At 46.7% G+C, this 16,971-nt stretch overlaps 1 protein-coding gene across 2 annotated transcripts; it reads right to left on the bottom strand.

Moving 5' to 3' along the window:
- Positions 1-6,264: 6,264 nt before the first annotated feature.
- Cep20 (centrosomal protein 20) lies at positions 6,265-16,638 on the bottom strand. Of its 2 annotated transcripts, XM_090358117.1 has the most exons (5): positions 16,550-16,638; positions 13,694-13,891; positions 11,536-11,620; positions 7,353-7,489; positions 6,265-6,439 (listed from the first exon to the last, which is right to left on the bottom strand). In XM_090358117.1, the coding sequence occupies exons 1-5, from the start codon at positions 16,575-16,577 to the stop codon at positions 6,381-6,383; spliced, it is 507 nt and encodes a 168-aa protein (XP_090214243.1). In that variant the 5' UTR covers positions 16,578-16,638; the 3' UTR covers positions 6,265-6,380. The 2 variants fall into 2 exon arrangements, 1 of the variants encoding a protein (XP_090214243.1); XR_016539658.1 differs by lacking the exon at positions 6,265-6,439 and having other exon boundaries at positions 7,403-7,489; positions 11,408-11,620.
- Between the last annotated feature and the right edge of the window lie 333 nt (positions 16,639-16,971).

The following is a 16,971-nucleotide window of genomic DNA, read 5'->3' as shown; positions in this document are numbered from 1 at the left end:
GGGGTCCCTATAGACCCTGAGGCCCCTTCCCATCATCTCTCCCCAGGACCTTGGGCCTGACTCCTCCGTCCTCCTCCTTTCTGGCTCTGCTCCCTCGGTCTCTCCATCAGTTGTCACTAAATCTATCTGTCCGTTTGTCCTTCTTCCCCGCCCCCCACCCCGTGCCTCTCTTCTCCAGTCACACACACGCGCGCGCGCACACACACACACATAGGCCATAAAAAGGAAGGTTGAGGCAGTGGACTGGCCCCGCGCCAAGGCCGGGGACGCCGTGCTCCCCGCGCACGGGCTCCGAGGTCCGGGCCGAGCCGGTCCTCCCTCCCGGGCCCTGGGCGGGGGACAACCCAAAAAGGCAGGCGCGGGCGCCTTTTTCGGCAGGAACTCCCCGAGCCGCATACCAGTCGGGCTGCCCGCTCCCCCTGACTAAATATGGTGTCCTGCGCACGGCCGGCGGATGGGGTGTGCGCCCCATGCTGGCCGCCCAGCCCCGCGGGGTGCTAAGGGGGACCCCACGGCTTGGGCTGAGCCCGAAGGGACGGCGTCGCCCACGTGGGCCCCGGCCACGTGTGAGCGGAAGAACCAGCGAAGGGGGCGTTGGGAAGACCCGGAGGGAGGCTCAGAGTTTGGCCGCTGCCCATTTCAGACAATCCCTGCCCCCTGCAACGGCGTCTTTATCCACCCGCCCTGTGTGCTGGCCAGGGGGACGCTGCGGGCGTGCTGCAGGTTTTCTTCCTTCTTTTCCTTTTTTTTTTTTTTTTTTCCTGTTTAGTACTTGGGGCTTGAACTCAGGGTCTTGCGTTCTCTCGCTCGGTTGTGTGTGTGTGTGATGGTCCTCTAGTATTTGAGCCACAACCCCACTTCTGGTTTTTGGGTGGTCAGGTTGGAGCTGAGTTTCACAAACTTTCTTGCCTTAGCTTTGAAACTTGATCCTCAGATCTCAGCCTCCTGAGCAGCTAGGATGACAGGCCTGAGACACCTGTTGCCAGCTCTTCCTGGCTTTTGGTAAACCATCCTCAGGCTGATACCAAACATACATGGGACACGTTAGCTGCTGTGCTGTGGCCAGTCCTGGGGTATGAGGGAAGGCCCAGAGCTGCCTAATATCTCTCTCTCTCTCTCTCTCTCTCTCTCTCTCTCTCTCTCTCTCTCTCTCTCTCATCTCTCTCTCTCTCTCTCTCCTCTCTCTCTCTCTCTCCTCTCTCTCTCTCTCTCTCTCTCTCTCTCTCTCTCTCTCTCTCTCTCTCTCTCTCTCTCTCTCTCTCTCTCTCTCTCTCTCTCGTATGATGAATGGGCTGCGTGCACCAGCCTTAAGCATCTCCCACTGTAAAAGGAGTGGAAACTGTCCTAGCCTGCCCTCAGCAGAGGAAAAAGGGGGAAGCCGGCACCCATCCCCCGGTTCTGTTCTGGAGCAGACTGGATGGAGCTGGAAGGAACCCCACTCTGCCAGTGGCTCTCCCTCATTGTTTACGAAAGCACTGTAACTTCCAATGGAGTCACTGTGTTACCAAGACTGGGAGATTCCTACTCAAGTCTCCTATTTTCTCACCAAATCCTGTAATATTGCTATGCCATATGCTCCTCCTGCCATCTCTAGCTCCCATTCTACCATGGCAACTCCAGGTTTGGAGAAATCAAACCACCTGGCTGAGTAGCAAGGTAATTAGCAAAACAGCAGAAAGTCCAGTCCTGCATGGCTGGGTGTCTACTAACTTAATGGAAGTGGAAGGGTTTAGGCTTTGGGTGGGATATAAACACAGAACCTTGCTCTTACTGGGCAAGTGCTCTACCACTGAGCTACACTGCCAGCCAGGAGTCTGGGATTTGGAGTTCCACATCTGCTAAGCACCAGCCAAGCAACCTCTGCCCTCATTGTTCTCAAGGAAAAGTAACTCCCAGGCCCCGTGCCTTAGTCTTCCCCTGGCTGCCCTGCTGGACTGTTAGGTCCTGCTGGAGCTGTTGGGTGTTGAAGCCTTACATAAATGATTTCATTCCTTCCTGGCATGCTCTCCTGTACCCAGGGACGGTATGTTCACTTAAGTGACTCAATAAATATCCCTGCAAGTCCAGGAGGGTTCAGGCACTTGGATCTTGGAGGTGCATTGTTCTTCAAGTGAAATTAGATGCCTCTGTCTTGTTTCTCATGGCTAAAAAAGTCAGTTATTTTAAGAAAGGAAAGAAGCTACTCTAAAAACATCGCCTTGACTGAATGCTGTCAAGTAACTTTCCTTGGCATTCTCTGTAGAGGCACCAGACATGGGCTTTCCACAAATTCATGAAGCCATGAAGCCAGGTGACAAAGGGGGACATTTCTCTGTATGTGTGTGCCTGAGACCTGAACTCAGGGAGTAGGTGCTGCTTCTGAACAAGACAGTCTTGCTCAAGGCCAGTGCTTTACCACGTGTGCCATAGCTCCACTTCCAGTCCTGGGGACTAAACTCAGAGCCTGAGCACTGTCCTTGGGCTTTTTTTTTCCCCCTCAAGGCTAGTGTTCTACCACTTGAGCCACATCACCACTTCCGGCTTTTCTATGTATGTGGTACCGAGGAATTGAACCCAGGTTTCCGTGCATGTTAGGTAAACACTCTAACCACTCAGCCAAAATCCCGGCCCCCACTTCCAGCTTTTTTGTTTAATTATAGGTAAGAGTCTCACATACTTTCCTGTCCAGACTGACTTTGAACCATGATCTTCAGATCTCAGCCTCCTGAGTAGCTAGGATTACAGGCATGTCACCAGCGTCCAGTTTTTTATTTAAAAAAGTGTTTAATCAACTAGCTTTGTTCATGGAATTTTTTTTTAAAGTGCACTCTTCTTGTGTGTGCCTCAGGATTTAGTGATGTGAAAGTGCATGAGCCCAGTTCATTTGGCTCTCTGTGAAGCAGATGTATCCCCGCCACAAGCAGCTGTCAGCAGCTGCAGGATGACTGCCCTGGTCACCTGTGTTTCCCCCATGCACCTGTTCCCAAGTCTCATCTCCTGGAAATACACCTTCCCGATCTCTATGGGGAAAGGCCCTAAAATTCTCAGGAAAAATAGTCTTAGGGTTTCTGTTTATACAAAACCAAACACACCCTTACCAGATGATCCAGCAAGTCATAATTCTTGGGGATTTACTCAAGAATTAAAATTTTATGTATAGGCAAAAAAAACCCACATAAATGTAGCTGTATTCACAATTGCCCCCAAACTAGAGCAACCAGGAAGTTATTCAGTAGATGAATGGAAAAGGATGAAATAGTCAAGGCCAAAAAGAAACAAGGTTATTAAGCCAGGAAGACAGGAAGGACCCTTAAAGGCATGAGGTTCAAGGCCAGTTGGGCTGCATAGTGAGATAACATAATTCTTGCATGAGGGTTGTTGCAAAAATCAAATACCAAGTATCTGGGAAGTGTTGTGGAAAGGCCTTTAACTCTCACAACTGTTAATCCTTCATGCACAAATACTGGCTTTACATAACTGGGCAGGCATGTGAGTTGTACACAAATGGGTTCTTGCACATAATTAGAAAGCTATTAGTGTATTCTAAGCAAATATATATCCTAGGTTTAAATCTATCATCTTCAAAAGCCAGGTCTTGGCCTGCAAGTCTTCAGTTTGCTCGTTCCTACTGCCACCCCTCCAAAAGCCCCGCCAGGTTTGAGCAAAGCCAGCTTCCTCCTCACTTGGTCCAGCCTTTCCATTAGCCATTTACGAGAAGTCGGCAGCTTCTGGGCTGCCTCTTCCTGAACACGCTTCCTTCTGGGGGTGCTGAAAGCATCTTCTTAAACTACTGCCTTATAAATTGATTCTGAGATGGATGCTCACAGCGCACATCTTAGCTACTCAGGAGGCTGAGATTGGAGGCTTGTGGTTTGAAGATAGCCTAGCAATGAAAAGTCCCTAAGACTTTTTATCTCCAGCTAACCACCAAAAAGCCTAAATTAATAGAGCTGTGGTTCAAGTGATAGAGCACTAGACTTGTATTAAAAAAAAAAAAAAAAAAAGCAGGAACAGCACCTAGGGCCTGAGTTCAAGCCCAAGAACTTGGCACACATGCACACAAAAATAAGTCTGCTCACATCCCAAGTATAGCAGTTTCTAGAGCAGACTTTCTAAGAACACTGTCCTCCTTTTCACACAGTGATAAAAAAATCTCACAATGAGCGTTTTTAAAATAGATGGTGGAGCTGTACAGGTGGCCAGGTTATAGTACTGTCCCTCACAGACACACACCATCACCACAAAAGTGACAGGACAGTCCCTTGCACAAAGGGGAACTCATTCTCAAGGATGGAAACTGCATACACACACACACACACACACACACACACACACACACACACGTAACAAATGCAAAAACACTTTTAAATATTTGTGACAGCTCAGTGTGGCTTCCATTCTAATGATTTTTGATCAGGACCCCAAGTTATAAATGCCAGCATTTTTTCTCACCCCAATCCTGCATGACTGCAATTCCTGAGGTAAACTCAGTGTCTGTTGCCAACACCCTTGGATGTAAACCAAGTCCTCTGAGAGAATGCAGATATTTCTATTCCCACATGTAATAAAGCTGGAATTCATTACTGCAATCAGATGTCATGGATTTAAAACTGGAAATACCTTCTTCTAAGATGCTAAGATTATCATTGGAAGCTATCAATAGGGTTTCCCAAAACCTTTGGCAGGTGAAACATGGATTCATTATATTCTGCCAAATCCTTGGTTAGCTGTGAGAGGTGAACCCTGACCTGCATCACCAAATACAAAATTGGATGTTTTGGGGGCCGGGAGTTTGGCCTAGTGGTAGAGTGCTTGCCTAGCATGCACGAAGACCTGGGTTCAATTCCTTGGTACCACATACTTAGAAAAATGCCAGAAGTGGTGCTGAGGCTCAAGTCGTAGAGTTCTAGCCTTGAGAAAAATCCAGACAGTCCTCAGGCCCTGAGCTTAAGTCCAGGACTGGCAAAAAAAAAAAAAAAAAAAAATTGGACGTTTCGGTAACTTTGTGCCTCAGCAGCATCAGAAGACATCAATGTCACTAATGGTGTCCTCAGTTCCCCAGCCTGTGAGAACCATTCAGCTCACAGTGCCAAGCACCCAGGCAGTGTCATTCTGGAACCTTCTATCGCAAAGGTTGTTCTTAGGGTCTATTGGTTCTACACTGTGAAAACTTCCTTGAAGACAGGTGTTAGTGACTCATACCTGTAATGCTAGCTACTCAGGAGGCTGAGATGAGGATCACAGTTCAAAACCAGCTTGGGCAGCAAAGTCTGTAAAACATCTCCATTAAACTGCCAAAAATGTCACAAGTAGAACTGCAGCTCAAGTGGAAGTACACTGGCCTTGTGCAAAAGCAGCTCAGAAAAATGCCTATGCCTTAGGCCGAGAGTTCAAGCTCTAGGACCAGCATACACACAAAAAAATACTTTCTTGAGCTGGCACTGTAAGAGCCCTCCCTAGATCCTGTCCCAAGAAGGCTATCAGAGCCCTGGTGAGTAGAGCCTGCCCTGCAAGGTCACATGGAAGGAGCAGCCCACGGGGCTTCTCCAGAGCCTGCCTCTTCGGGCTTAGACTGCATTCCAATGAAGCAAAATCAACTCTTTGTTTCAGACAGCACAACTACAAATATTATACTCTCCCCATTCTAGCTCATCAGTAAGTCTTCCAGAAGCCAAAATGGCCTAAAGAACAGTTATACAGTTTGGAGTGTTTAAGTCTAGTTATGATTATCTGAAAATAGTTACTTCAACTAAAAAGAAAGGAAAAAAAATCAAATAGAAATTAGCTTTTCTGGTTCTAATATTCTTTTCAAAATTTTTTTTCAAAATATGGATGTTGTTTTTGTTTTTTGCTATTGCTGTGGTTTGTGCCATTTCTGGGACTTGAAAACTGGGCCTTAGCTGTATCTCTAAGCTTTTTTTGCTCTTTTGCTCAGGCTAGTGCTCTAACACTTGAGCCACAGTGCCACTTCCAGCTTTCGTGGTAGTTTATTGGAGATGAGTCTCATGAATTTTCTACCCAGGCTGGCTTCAAACTACAGTAGCCAAAGGACAAGCAGACAGGCATGAAGTCACCAGCACTTGGCCTCATGTGTTTACAAACCCATGTAATTGCAGTAGAAGGAAATTAGATTAATAGGTCATGTCAAAGAGCAGGACTTACAGAGTAAGACCTGTAGAATATGCAAGAAGAATGGTCAAAGTATTAAAAAACAAAAAACAAAAAACAAACCCTAATTCATTCTCACATACTTCAGGACCCTTAACATCACATACGAACAATAAGTTCTTTGGTCACATCCAGTGAGCTTTATTCACAAATGCAGGAGAACCTGAGGGCTATGGAGATGTGAATGTGGGATACACAGAGGGGAGATGTTGTATCATGCCCCATGTTGCTCGTTATCTCTTCTCTGCATTGGTATCTGTGCCAGTCCCTGGCTCCTTCCTTAGGCGGTCATCTGGCAACAGAAGAAAGGAGGTTAACACTCACCTGGGGCAGTGTGTGCCCTGTGCAGCCCTGGGGCAGGACCGCGTACATTAGGGAGCACTGGCTGAGTTCACAGATGATTGAATGTGGCAAAGAAACCCTCATTTCTTCCACACTTGAAGAAGGCAGATGGCTTCCTCCCTGGGAGTCACCCCAGCTTTTCCAGTGTTCCTCAACAATTTCTAGAACTGCTAGCTGAACTCCAGCCCTGTTTAAGGGGAACAGACCTCTCTTCTATTAGGAAAGGATGGGTATACCAAGACATGTGAAAGGGTATCAATGTATGTGAATTAATGCACCTTCTATCTGGCAAATATCATGTAACCCTTTTACTAATTACAATAAAAAAAAAAAAAAGAAAGGATGGGTATTCAATCAGCAGGTGAGCTGGGCAGAGCACTCCTTTACACCACAAACTCACAACAGCACCCTCTTGTGGTAAGAAAAGAAATAGGCAGCTTACATCATCCTACCAGGGGTAAAACTTGCAGGGGATTGTGGAAAATGCTTGGAAAAGCCCACAACCTGCCAATAAACATCCACACATGGTCAGAGAAAGCAGAGGTGGGACCCCTGACAGGCTAGGACAATGGTGAAGGGGTCCCCATGCCTTGGTTCCACTTACTCTAGGGCTCTGCAACTGCGCAAATGGCAGGTGGTACGTGAAAATTGGGTCCTCAATCATATAGAATAGAGATGATATCAAAGAATTTCCCCCGCCCCCTAAGATGTTCTGTGCAAAAAGCATTTTTTTTTTCCCTCGAGACTAAGTACGATAGGCTAACTACGGTAGATACAAGTAGACTACAACTCTGACCTAAAAGCCCAAGAGAAACTGTGAAGACGAAGTGGAAGCTAAGGGCAAAATCTCAGGGAGCTCATACCCGTCTGCCTTCTTCCACTGGACTGCCTGCCAAGATGTGGCCTGAGAGGTTGCCGTGAGGGCTCGCTCACAAATGCACCGTGGACACCATCCTTAGGACCATGCAAGAAATGACCTAAAATTCCATACAGGAGAGGTCTACAGCAGGAAGAAAAACAAAAAAGTCAGTCAGCTCTGCATGAACAGGAAACATTTTTAAACATTTCCTTTGAAAGGCAAGCCTGCTAGGCATGAGGGTGCATGCTAGTAATCCCAGCCACCCACAGGTGAAAGCAGGAGGCTCACAGGCTCATGCTGGCCCAGCCAAATTAAAAACAAAAGGCTCGGGAGTGCGGCTCAAGTCCTATGAGTACTTGCCTAGCAAGCACAAAGACCTAAGTTGAATCCCCAGTAATCCCCTACCTTGCCAAAAATCAAATCAATAAATAAAATTTGGTAAGCTATGATATTTAATAGCCAAGTTATTCACTAGCCCTAAAAAGTCACAATTATCCAAAGATGGGTATAACGGATTTTAAAATCCAAGAAAAGATATTAGCAATGAAATAACATTTCAATCAATTCCCAGGAATTCAGCATGTAAACTCCAAGCTGGGAAAGCGACCTCCCATCCTGAGCACTATGGGATCTGCTGATGCAGGCGTTCATGAAACACTTGCACACAGTGAGCCCGATGCCTGTGCTCAAACCCTGCCTCAAACGTGCCAGCTGCGGGATCAGAGCAAGATCCTCATAAATGTTCCTGCTCTATAAATGGGGAGAAGCACCATCCGTGTCACACAGTAGTTATGCAGTAATGAGTTCATAAACGTCAAGCCTTTAGTGCCATGCCTGGCACATATTAAATGGTAGATAAATTTTACCTACACAGGAGTTGGGTAATAATATTTTAAACGCTACTTTAGGCCAGGTGCAATGGCTCAAGCCCATAAAGATGGAAGGCTGAGGCCAGCATAGGCAAAAAGTTAAGAGATTCCATCTCAACCAATAAAAATCTGGGCATGGGCATGGTATTTTAAAGTGGTCATCCCAGGGCCGGGAGTTTGGCCTAGTGGTTAAAGTGCTTGCCTAGCATGCATGAAGACCCGGGTTCAATTCCTCGGTACCACATACATAGAAAAAAAAAAAAAAGCCGGAAGTGGTGCTAAGGCTCAAGTGGTAGAGCTCTAGCCTTGAGAAAGTCCAGGGACAGTGCTCAGGCCCTGAGCTCAAGCCCAGGACTGGCAAAAAATAATAAATAAATAAATAAATAAAGTGGTCATCCCAGCTACTTCAAAACATAAAGAAGACCAAGGTTCAGGCTGGCCTGGAACTTCTGGTTCTCCTACTTCAGCCTCTCTAGGGCTTGGATTACAGGTATGCACCATCACAGTTTTCACATGCTTAAGATTGCCATCTAGCAAAACAAACAGAAACTTGCAAATACTGAATCTCATAGAAACACAGATTTAAAAAAGCCATAAAGGACAGGCTTCTCTGTCAACTTTGCATGTGAGCCTGATGAAGAAGTGGGGGAGAACACAGAAGACCAGGGATGCTAGAATGGGGAAGAATACCACATCACAAGGTTCTTCAAAGCACAAGGGAAGATGAAAGAGGAGCAGACCCAATGACAGGGATGGAAGGACTGGGGTCGAAGCCCCTGGCTATGAAATCAGTACTTGGTCATACACAAAATGGAAAATTATTTCATGTTTAAAAAAAAAATACAGGGGCTGGGAGTTTGGCCTAGTAGTAGAGTGCTTGCCTACCATGCACGAAGACCCGGGTTCGATTCCTCAGTACCGCATACATAGAAAAAAGCTGGAAGTGGTGCTGTGGCTCAAGTAGTAGAGCTCTAGCCTTGAGAAAGTCCAAGGACAGTGCTCAGACCCTGAGCTCAAGCCCAGGACTAGCAAAAAAAAAAAAAAAAATTAGAAGGCTGGGAACTCAGTGCAAAGCCTTGCCAGCCTGAGCAGGGAAGAATGTGAGACTGTTATCTCCAATAAACTACTCAGAAAAAAGCCAGAAGTGGCACTATGGCTTCAAGTGGCAGAGCACTAGCCTTGAGTATAAAGAGGTTCAGGGACAGCCTGAATTTAAGCCCCAGGACTGGCAAAAAACAAACTAAACAATAGCTGCCTTAAGAACGACAGAGGAACAAGTTTGGACTAGTGTAGAGTGCTTGCCTAGAATGCACGAAGATCCGGGTTGGATTCCTTGGTACCACATACACTGAAAAGGCCAGAAATGCTGCTGTGGCTAAAGTGGTAGAGTGATATCCTTGAAAAAGCCCAAGGACAGTGGGTAAGCCCTGAGTTCAAGCCCCATGACTGGCAAAAAAAAAAAAAAGAATGACAGAGGAAAGAAGAGGTAAGGGAGAAGAAAGTGACTGGAGGGGCCAGGAGTTTGGCCTACTGGTAGAGTGCTTGCCTAGCATGCACGAAGACCTGGGTTCAATTCCTCGGTATCCCACATACATAGCAAAAAGCTGGAAGTGGTGCTGAGGCTCAAGTGATAGAGTGCTAGCCTTGAGAAAGTCCAAGGACAGTGCTCAAGCCCTGGGCCCAAGCCCAGGACTGGCAAAAAAAAAAAAAAAAAAAAAAAAAAAAAAAAGAAAGTGACTGGAGACAAAGGAACTGGTGAGGAGCCCTAAGAGGAAGCATTCTGTCCCAAGGATGCTTTGAAATGGACAGAGAGCACTCTGGGTGTGGGTGCTGGGGGGTGGCTCAGCACACCAGGGAGGGTGGCAGGTCATCCCAAAGAGAGTCTATACAGAGCACTTATCACTGAAAACATTTTGTTGTATAACAAACACGTGAAAAATAGAGTATCCAATGAGACAAAATTCTTTTTTTGGGGTGGGGGAATCATGGGGCTTGAACTCTGGATCTGGGCGCTGTCCCTGAGCTCTTCAGCTCAAGGCTAGCACTCAACCCCTTGAGCCACAGTGCCACTTCCAGTTTTCTGGCAGTTAATTGAAGATAAGAGTCTCACAGACTTTCACACCCAGATGGCTTTGAATCGAGATCTTAGGATCTCAGCCTCCTGAGTAGCTGGGATCACAGGCACAAGCCATGGCACCCAGGTGAAACCAAATTCTTAATGAAGTCTCTTGCTAGGGAGGCTGTTCTGAGGGCTGTCCTCAGACCTTTGAGGACTTAAGGGGAGATGGTGAAGAGTCTCCAACACAGAATGGGAAAAGGTGAGGACAGACTCCCAAGTTGACCTGAAGGAAGAAGTAAGGGGAAAGAGTTAAGTAAGAAGAAAACAACTAAAAGGGCAAGGCCTTGAAGTACAAGATCAAGAAGCCAAGAGGAAGCCAAGCGCCAGTGGCTCCCATCTGTAATCATAGCGACTCAGGAGACTGAGATCTGAGGATCATTAAAGCCAGAACAGGTCAGAAAGTCTGTGAGATTCTTTTTTTTTTTTTTTGCCAGTCCTGGGCTTAAGCTCAGGGCCTGAGAACTGTCCTTGGATTTTTTTCAAGGCTAGAGCTCTACCACTTGAGCCTCAGCACCACTTCTGGCTTTTTCTAAGTATGTGGTACCAAGGAATCGAACCCGGGTCTTCATGCATGCTAGGCAAGCACTTTAACCACTAGGCCAAACTCCCGGCCCTGTGAGATTCTTATATACAATTCACAACCAAAAAAGCTGGAAGTGGAGCTGTAGTTCAAGTGGTAGAGCACTAGCCTTGGGGAAAATGCCTAGGGAACAGCACCCAGGCCCCGAGTTCAAGCCTCAGCAAAGGCACAAAAGAGAGAGGAAGAGAGGAGAGAAAGGGAGAGAGGAGAGAAAGGGGGAGAGGAGAGAAAAGGGGAGAAGAGAGGGGAGGAGGAGATAGAGAGGGGAGAGAGGGAAGAGGGAATAAAGGAGGAAGAGAAGGGAAGGAAGAAGGGAGGAAAAGAGACAGACAGAGAGAGAGAGAACAGTCCAGTGGTGGAGCACCTGCATACATGCTAGGTTCCCCCCACCCCCAGCACAAAGATGGAAATGGGGTTGTTGCATCCACTAAAGCCAGAGGACCTTGGGCTGCAGTGAGTAAAACCAGTGTGACTTATGCACTGCTGCTCACCTTGGATGGGGTACAAGGCTTGATATGCAAGAGATCTTAAATATCCGCTTGATTGACAAGGAAACTGCCACCAAGCAGTGGCTCCAACACACAACATCTGAAAACCTGCATTTATCCAAACTTCTTACATTGTGTTATCCTTTGATTCTTCAAAGGCATTTAGTTCACGGATGAGAAATTGTCTGTCCAATGGAACTACAGGTTGACCAGATTCTGGGAGAAAAAAAATAATAGAAACACTGAGTCTGTCCATGAAGAAAGCAAATACAATTCTGCTCAGAACCCTTCTTCCAGGTATACATATTTTTCAGACTTTGGAATGATGATTGCTCATACCAAGACAGATGATGCAACTGTATGCAGTTTTTTTGTGTTTTTGTTTTTTTTGCCAGTCCTGGGCCTTGAACTCGGAGCCTGAGCACTGTCCTTGGGCTTTGTCAAGGCTAGAGCTGCACCACTTGAGCCACAGAACCATTTCTGGCTTTTTTCTAGGCAAGTACTCTACCACTAGGCCAAACTCCCGGCCCCCCAGCTTTCTTCTATATGTGATACTGAGGAATTGGACCCTGGTCTTTGTGCATGCTAGACAAGCACTCTTGCCACTAGGCCAAACTCCCGGTCCTGAATGCAGTTTTATGATGTCAAATTGTGTTAAGTGGATAAATTCATAAATCTAGTATACATTCTTTTAATCATTCACTCTTAATAAATTCATACAATCTTAATATATATTCTTTAAGTCCCCACTTGTTTTTGTTTGTGTTTTGGTGTGGTACTGGGGCTTAAACTTAAGCTTCAGCTCTTGCTTGTTTTTTCCCCTCAAGTCTAGAGCTCTATCTCTTGTGCCACAGAACCACTTCTAGCTTTTTGATGAATAACTGGAGATCAGAGTGTCTCATGGACTTTCTATCCTGAGCTGACTTCGAACCTCAGGCTACCCTGGGCAGACAAATTTGTGAGACTTTCTCTCCAATTAATGAGAAAAAAACAAAAAACAAAAAACAGAAAAGGGGTTGTGGCTCAAGTAATACAGCACCAGTTATGAGTAAGAGTTTGAGGCCCTGAGGTCATTGTACCAGCATACAATCCCCATCCCCACCTCAAAAAAAAAATAGCCCACTAACAGGTAATAACATAGCATTTCTCTGTGATAATGCCATTTGTGGGTGAAATCCAACAAGGCTAAGTCTCAAGTGCACATTTAAGGAGGATGCATGGCTCCATTTCCACGACATCCTGGCAAAGGCAAATGTGGCCACAGCAGGCCATGAGCTTCAGGAGCCAGGACTGGGAAAAGGCTGATCACCAGAGCTTTGTGAGAGCAGCATGTCTTATGGCTGAATTGTCACCAGTGGTAGTTACACAGTTGAACATGTTCTACCAAATCCACACAACTGTACACAAAGAAAAAGTCCATTTTGGGGTATGCAAATTATACCTCACCCCTTTTTCAAAAGCCAAAACATTTTCCAGACACTGGGGGCTCATATGTGTAATCCAAGCTAGTAAGGAGGCTGAGATATAGAGATGCTGCTTTGAAGCAAGACCAGGCAGACAAATCTGTGAGACTATTTCCGATTATCCAGCAAAAAGCAAAAAAAGAAGCTGGAAGGAGAGGTGTGTCTCAAGAGGTAGAGCACTAACAGCAATGAATGAAGCCAAACAAGAGCATGAGCCCCTGAGTTCAAGCCTCAGTATTAGCACAAAAAAGAAAAAGAATGTCCAAACAATGACTGTAAAACTTGAGTATTTCACTGTATTTCATTGTAGGAAGCCCAAGGCACACAACTATTTGATGACCCTCTCAACCTGCTTCCTGCATGACCAGAAAACTGCCGAGAACCAGCTAAAGAAAACAGAAACAGACACTCAATCCTTACACCACAAAAACACAACCTGTGGGCACGGTGGCTCACACCTGTAAGCCTAGCTATTTAGGAGGCTGAGATCTGAGGATCAAGGTTCAAAGCCAGCACAGGCACAAAAGGACCTGAGATTCTTATCTCCAATTAACCTCTAGAAAATGGGAAGTGGGGCTTGGCCCAAGGGTAAGGCAGTAGCCTTGAGCTAAAGAGCTCAGGGACAGTGCCCAGGCCAAATTCAAGCCCCATGGCTCCCCTCCCCCCAAAAAAAACCACAGTCCGCTGTCAAGTAAAGATCTAAAGGCAAAGTTATTTTCTCCTATTTCATAAGCTTTAGAATTTGCTGAAGCTATGAAAAGAGCCCACAGAACTTTCCTGTTCCATGGGTCAAGGTGACAGCAGGAAACAAACAAGTGTCACTTACCCGCCATGAGCACAGATTCTGTGTACTTATACTTGTTGAAGTCCAGGTACTCCCTAATGAGTTCATTAATAAGAAAGTTCTCATGAGACAGTGATGGCCGGGGCTCTTGGTCATCATCCAGGGCATTGAAAACTTCAGCTCGGATCCTCGCCTTTAAATGGCCTAGCACCCCTCTCTTCTCCAAGGTGTCCTTTAACACTGTTAAATATAAAAATGTTAGTACTTCAGTTAGAGAATATATTTTGTCCTGCCTTGGGCATACTCTAAAGAACAATGCTTGCAAGACAAGTAGCTCTATCTAAACACTGTAATATTAACTATCACAAACCACACTGGTTAGAAAAAGAAAAATTAATTTCTCAATTTACAATGATTTACTTCTAATCCATTTAGGCATCTTCATCATCATGGGCTGCAGGCTGGTACATATTCTTTGATGAATCAAAACAGGAGAATCAATTACTATTAGCTTGCTGGGACCTGAGCTTACTCTCGATTCTTCTAAACATTTTTGGAAGGGTTAATCACTGCAGAAGAGCTCTGGCCTTCCCCACTGACCTCTGGCCCACAAAGATGATTGAAACAACTATATTCTCTAAAAGAAGCCATGTCATGTTATAAAAAGCCTCACTAGCTACTCCTTAGGGAATGGTCCCTTCTTACTGAAAAGACGTTTTAGCTGTTCTGCTTTAAGTCAGTTGTAGCTTAACCCCTCATAACAGGAGGGTTCTGCAATACCATGCCTAGTTAAAAAACTTATCACAGGATGGTTGCAGACCCAAAGACATGTATGCAGAAATTAACCTAACATCTTGATCACTATGGAAAACACCAGAAATTACGATCATGAAGTCCAGCCTAGTATTTAGTATGGGCCATGAAGGGCTAGGGCTGGATTTAATGCCCCTCCCCTTGCGGTGTATCTCAGTCTAGAACCTTCCTTTTTCAAACAACCCTCAGCGGCCAAGTGACAATCTGCAGTTTCTAGACTATGGTGAGAGCTCACAAAAGCAACCCAGGAGAATGATACACAGTACCTCATTGTACAGGTGGAGTGAAGTTGAATATAGCACCTTGCCCTGTGAAACATACCACACTGCTGCCTCACAATAATTCATAAAGAGATATTGCCTGCGTAGGCACGGCCATCATCACATGTGTGCTTGTTCTGTGTGTGTGTGTCCTGGGGCTTGAACTCAGGGTCTGAGTCCTGTCCCTGGGCTTTTCCACTCAAGGCTGGTACTCTATCTACTACTTAAGCCACAGCTCCATTTCTGGTTTTTGTGGTAGTTAACTGAAGAAAAGAGTCTTGCAGACTTTCCTGCCTGGACTAGCTTTGAACCCTGATCCTCAGGTCTCAGCCTCTTGAGTAGTTAGAATTACAGATATGAGTTGCCAGTGCCTGGCAACATCAAAACATCAACTTTTTTTTGCTAGTACTGGGCCTTGAACACAGCACCTGGGCACTGTCCCTGAGCTGCTTTTGCTCAAGGTATTAACTAATACTCTACCACTTGAGCCACAGCACCACTTCTGGCTTCCTCTGTTTATGGAGTACTGTGGAATCAAACCCAGGACTTCATGCATTGTAGGCAAGCACTCTACCACTATGCCACATTCCCAGCCCCAACATCAACATTCTTAAGCTTTGATAAATTACAACAAATTATTAGCGAGCTATTATCTTAAGAGTGCCCACTATTTTGAAACCATCCCTTCAACCTTTTTACAGGTATGTTAAGCACAGACATCAGGGTGTCTTTGTAACAGGACCATAAAAGGAAAGCAGAGCCATATCATACTTCTTGGACCATAACTGAACCCCCTGTTCTCCAACTCCATCTTTGGAAGTTAAGATGGAAAGATATCCTCTCCCCACCCCACCCCCCATACACACATTGGCAAGAATCCCTTCCAAGCACTCTGCAGTACAGGGAGGGCACAACCTCAAACCTGACGGAGGAGTGAGGAGACTGCAGTGAGCAAGCCCACATTTCCTTCACTATCTTGGGTGTGTGTGTGTTTGGGGGTGCGGGGAGGGGAGCTTGCTTTCCCCAAAATAATGACGTCTACCTCTCAAGAGAAAGCCAGGGCAGAGGGATGGGAAATATGCTTCCGGAAAAGGTAAAATGCTCATAACTCTCAAGTCATGGGTCAGGAAGCAAGTTTTCATTGGGTTTGGACTCAAAGGCCAACTGAGCAGTCCAATGTACAGACAATAATAACAGGGCTAACTGCCCTGGACACACTAACCGCCACGCTGCCTCTGAGGCTCGGTGTCACCCTAACCTTCTCTGCTGGGGTGCTTAGGACACTGTGGACACAAATCTTCCTCCGAGAACAGGTCTTAACCCGCTGTGGTTCCCGCCTTGAAATCCTAGCTGAGAGGTGAGGATGGAGGTTCGAAGCCAACCCGGGGCAGGAAATGTCTGTGAGACTCTTATCGCCAATAAAATACCAAAAGGAAAAAAACAAAACAAAACAAAAACAACAACAATAACACAGAAAAAAACCCCAGCAATGGAGCTGTGCCTGCCGTGAGGGGAAACGCTCAGGGACAAGGCCCAGGCCCTGGGTTCAAGTCCCAGAACTGCCGCCAACTGAAAAGAAAAAAAAAGGTGAAAGGAAAAGGTAAATAAAATATAAAATAAACACACCCGGCCCGCCCCGGCCCGGGTCACCCGCTCCCGGCGCCGCCTCAGCCGCTCGGCGTCCGCACGCGGCCCGCGGGCGCCGCTCAACGCCTGCGCCCCTCCGCCGCGCGTGCTCCTCCGTCCCCAAGTACCCCTTTGTCCCGTCCTCACAGGCAGAAACTCCCGGTCGTCCCGCTTCTCCCGGCCGTCCGCTACCACTCACCGGTCTTCAGCTCAGTAACAGTCGCCATCTTTCAACCGCCGTCAAGGACGCGCTTCCGAGGTGCGCAAGCGCCGTTTCCCCCCTGCGGCGAGGTCTGCAGCCAATAGGCGCACAGATAACCTCACGTGTGACCCGCCTCTCTCGGGTTATGCTTTCCTGTCTGCGATTGGGTGAATGGTGAAGGTCCGGGTGAGATTCTCACCAATCAGCGAGCTCGGTAGGCGGGCTTCACGGAGGGAGGTGGGGCCAGAATGGAGAGTCTTCCCATCTTTCAGCCGTGGGTGCTGCTGGCTGCTTAGCTTTTTCCTGCCGGGCCTCTGGTCCTCCGCGGGGCGCTCGCCTCCAGGAGTGCTCAGCTTCGCAGCTCCCAGGGCTGACTGACCACCATGTAGATGTCTAATCCGGCCGGCAGCAGCTGCACG

This window comes from Megascapheus bottae, chromosome 25, assembly GCF_031878675.1.
Source record: "Megascapheus bottae isolate mThoBot1 chromosome 25, mThoBot2.hap1, whole genome shotgun sequence".
Taxonomy (NCBI): Eukaryota; Metazoa; Chordata; class Mammalia; order Rodentia; family Geomyidae; genus Megascapheus; species Megascapheus bottae.
This window is presented reverse-complemented; position numbering and strand designations above follow the sequence as displayed.

What these genes read in the sequence shown, in the direction of transcription:
- Cep20 (XM_090358117.1), bottom strand. Translation starts at nt 16,577, where the DNA reads ATGGCGACTGTTACTGAGCTGAAGACCG. An exon ending in AGAATCTGTGCTCATGGCGG is followed by an intron (nt 11,621 to 13,693) that starts GTAAGTGACACT and finishes TTTTTCTCCCAG; the next exon opens with AATCTGGTCAACCTGTAGTT. An exon ending in CAGTGGAAGAAGGCAGACGG is followed by an intron (nt 6,440 to 7,352) that starts GTATGAGCTCCC and finishes TTCTGTTGCCAG; the next exon opens with ATGACCGCCTAAGGAAGGAG.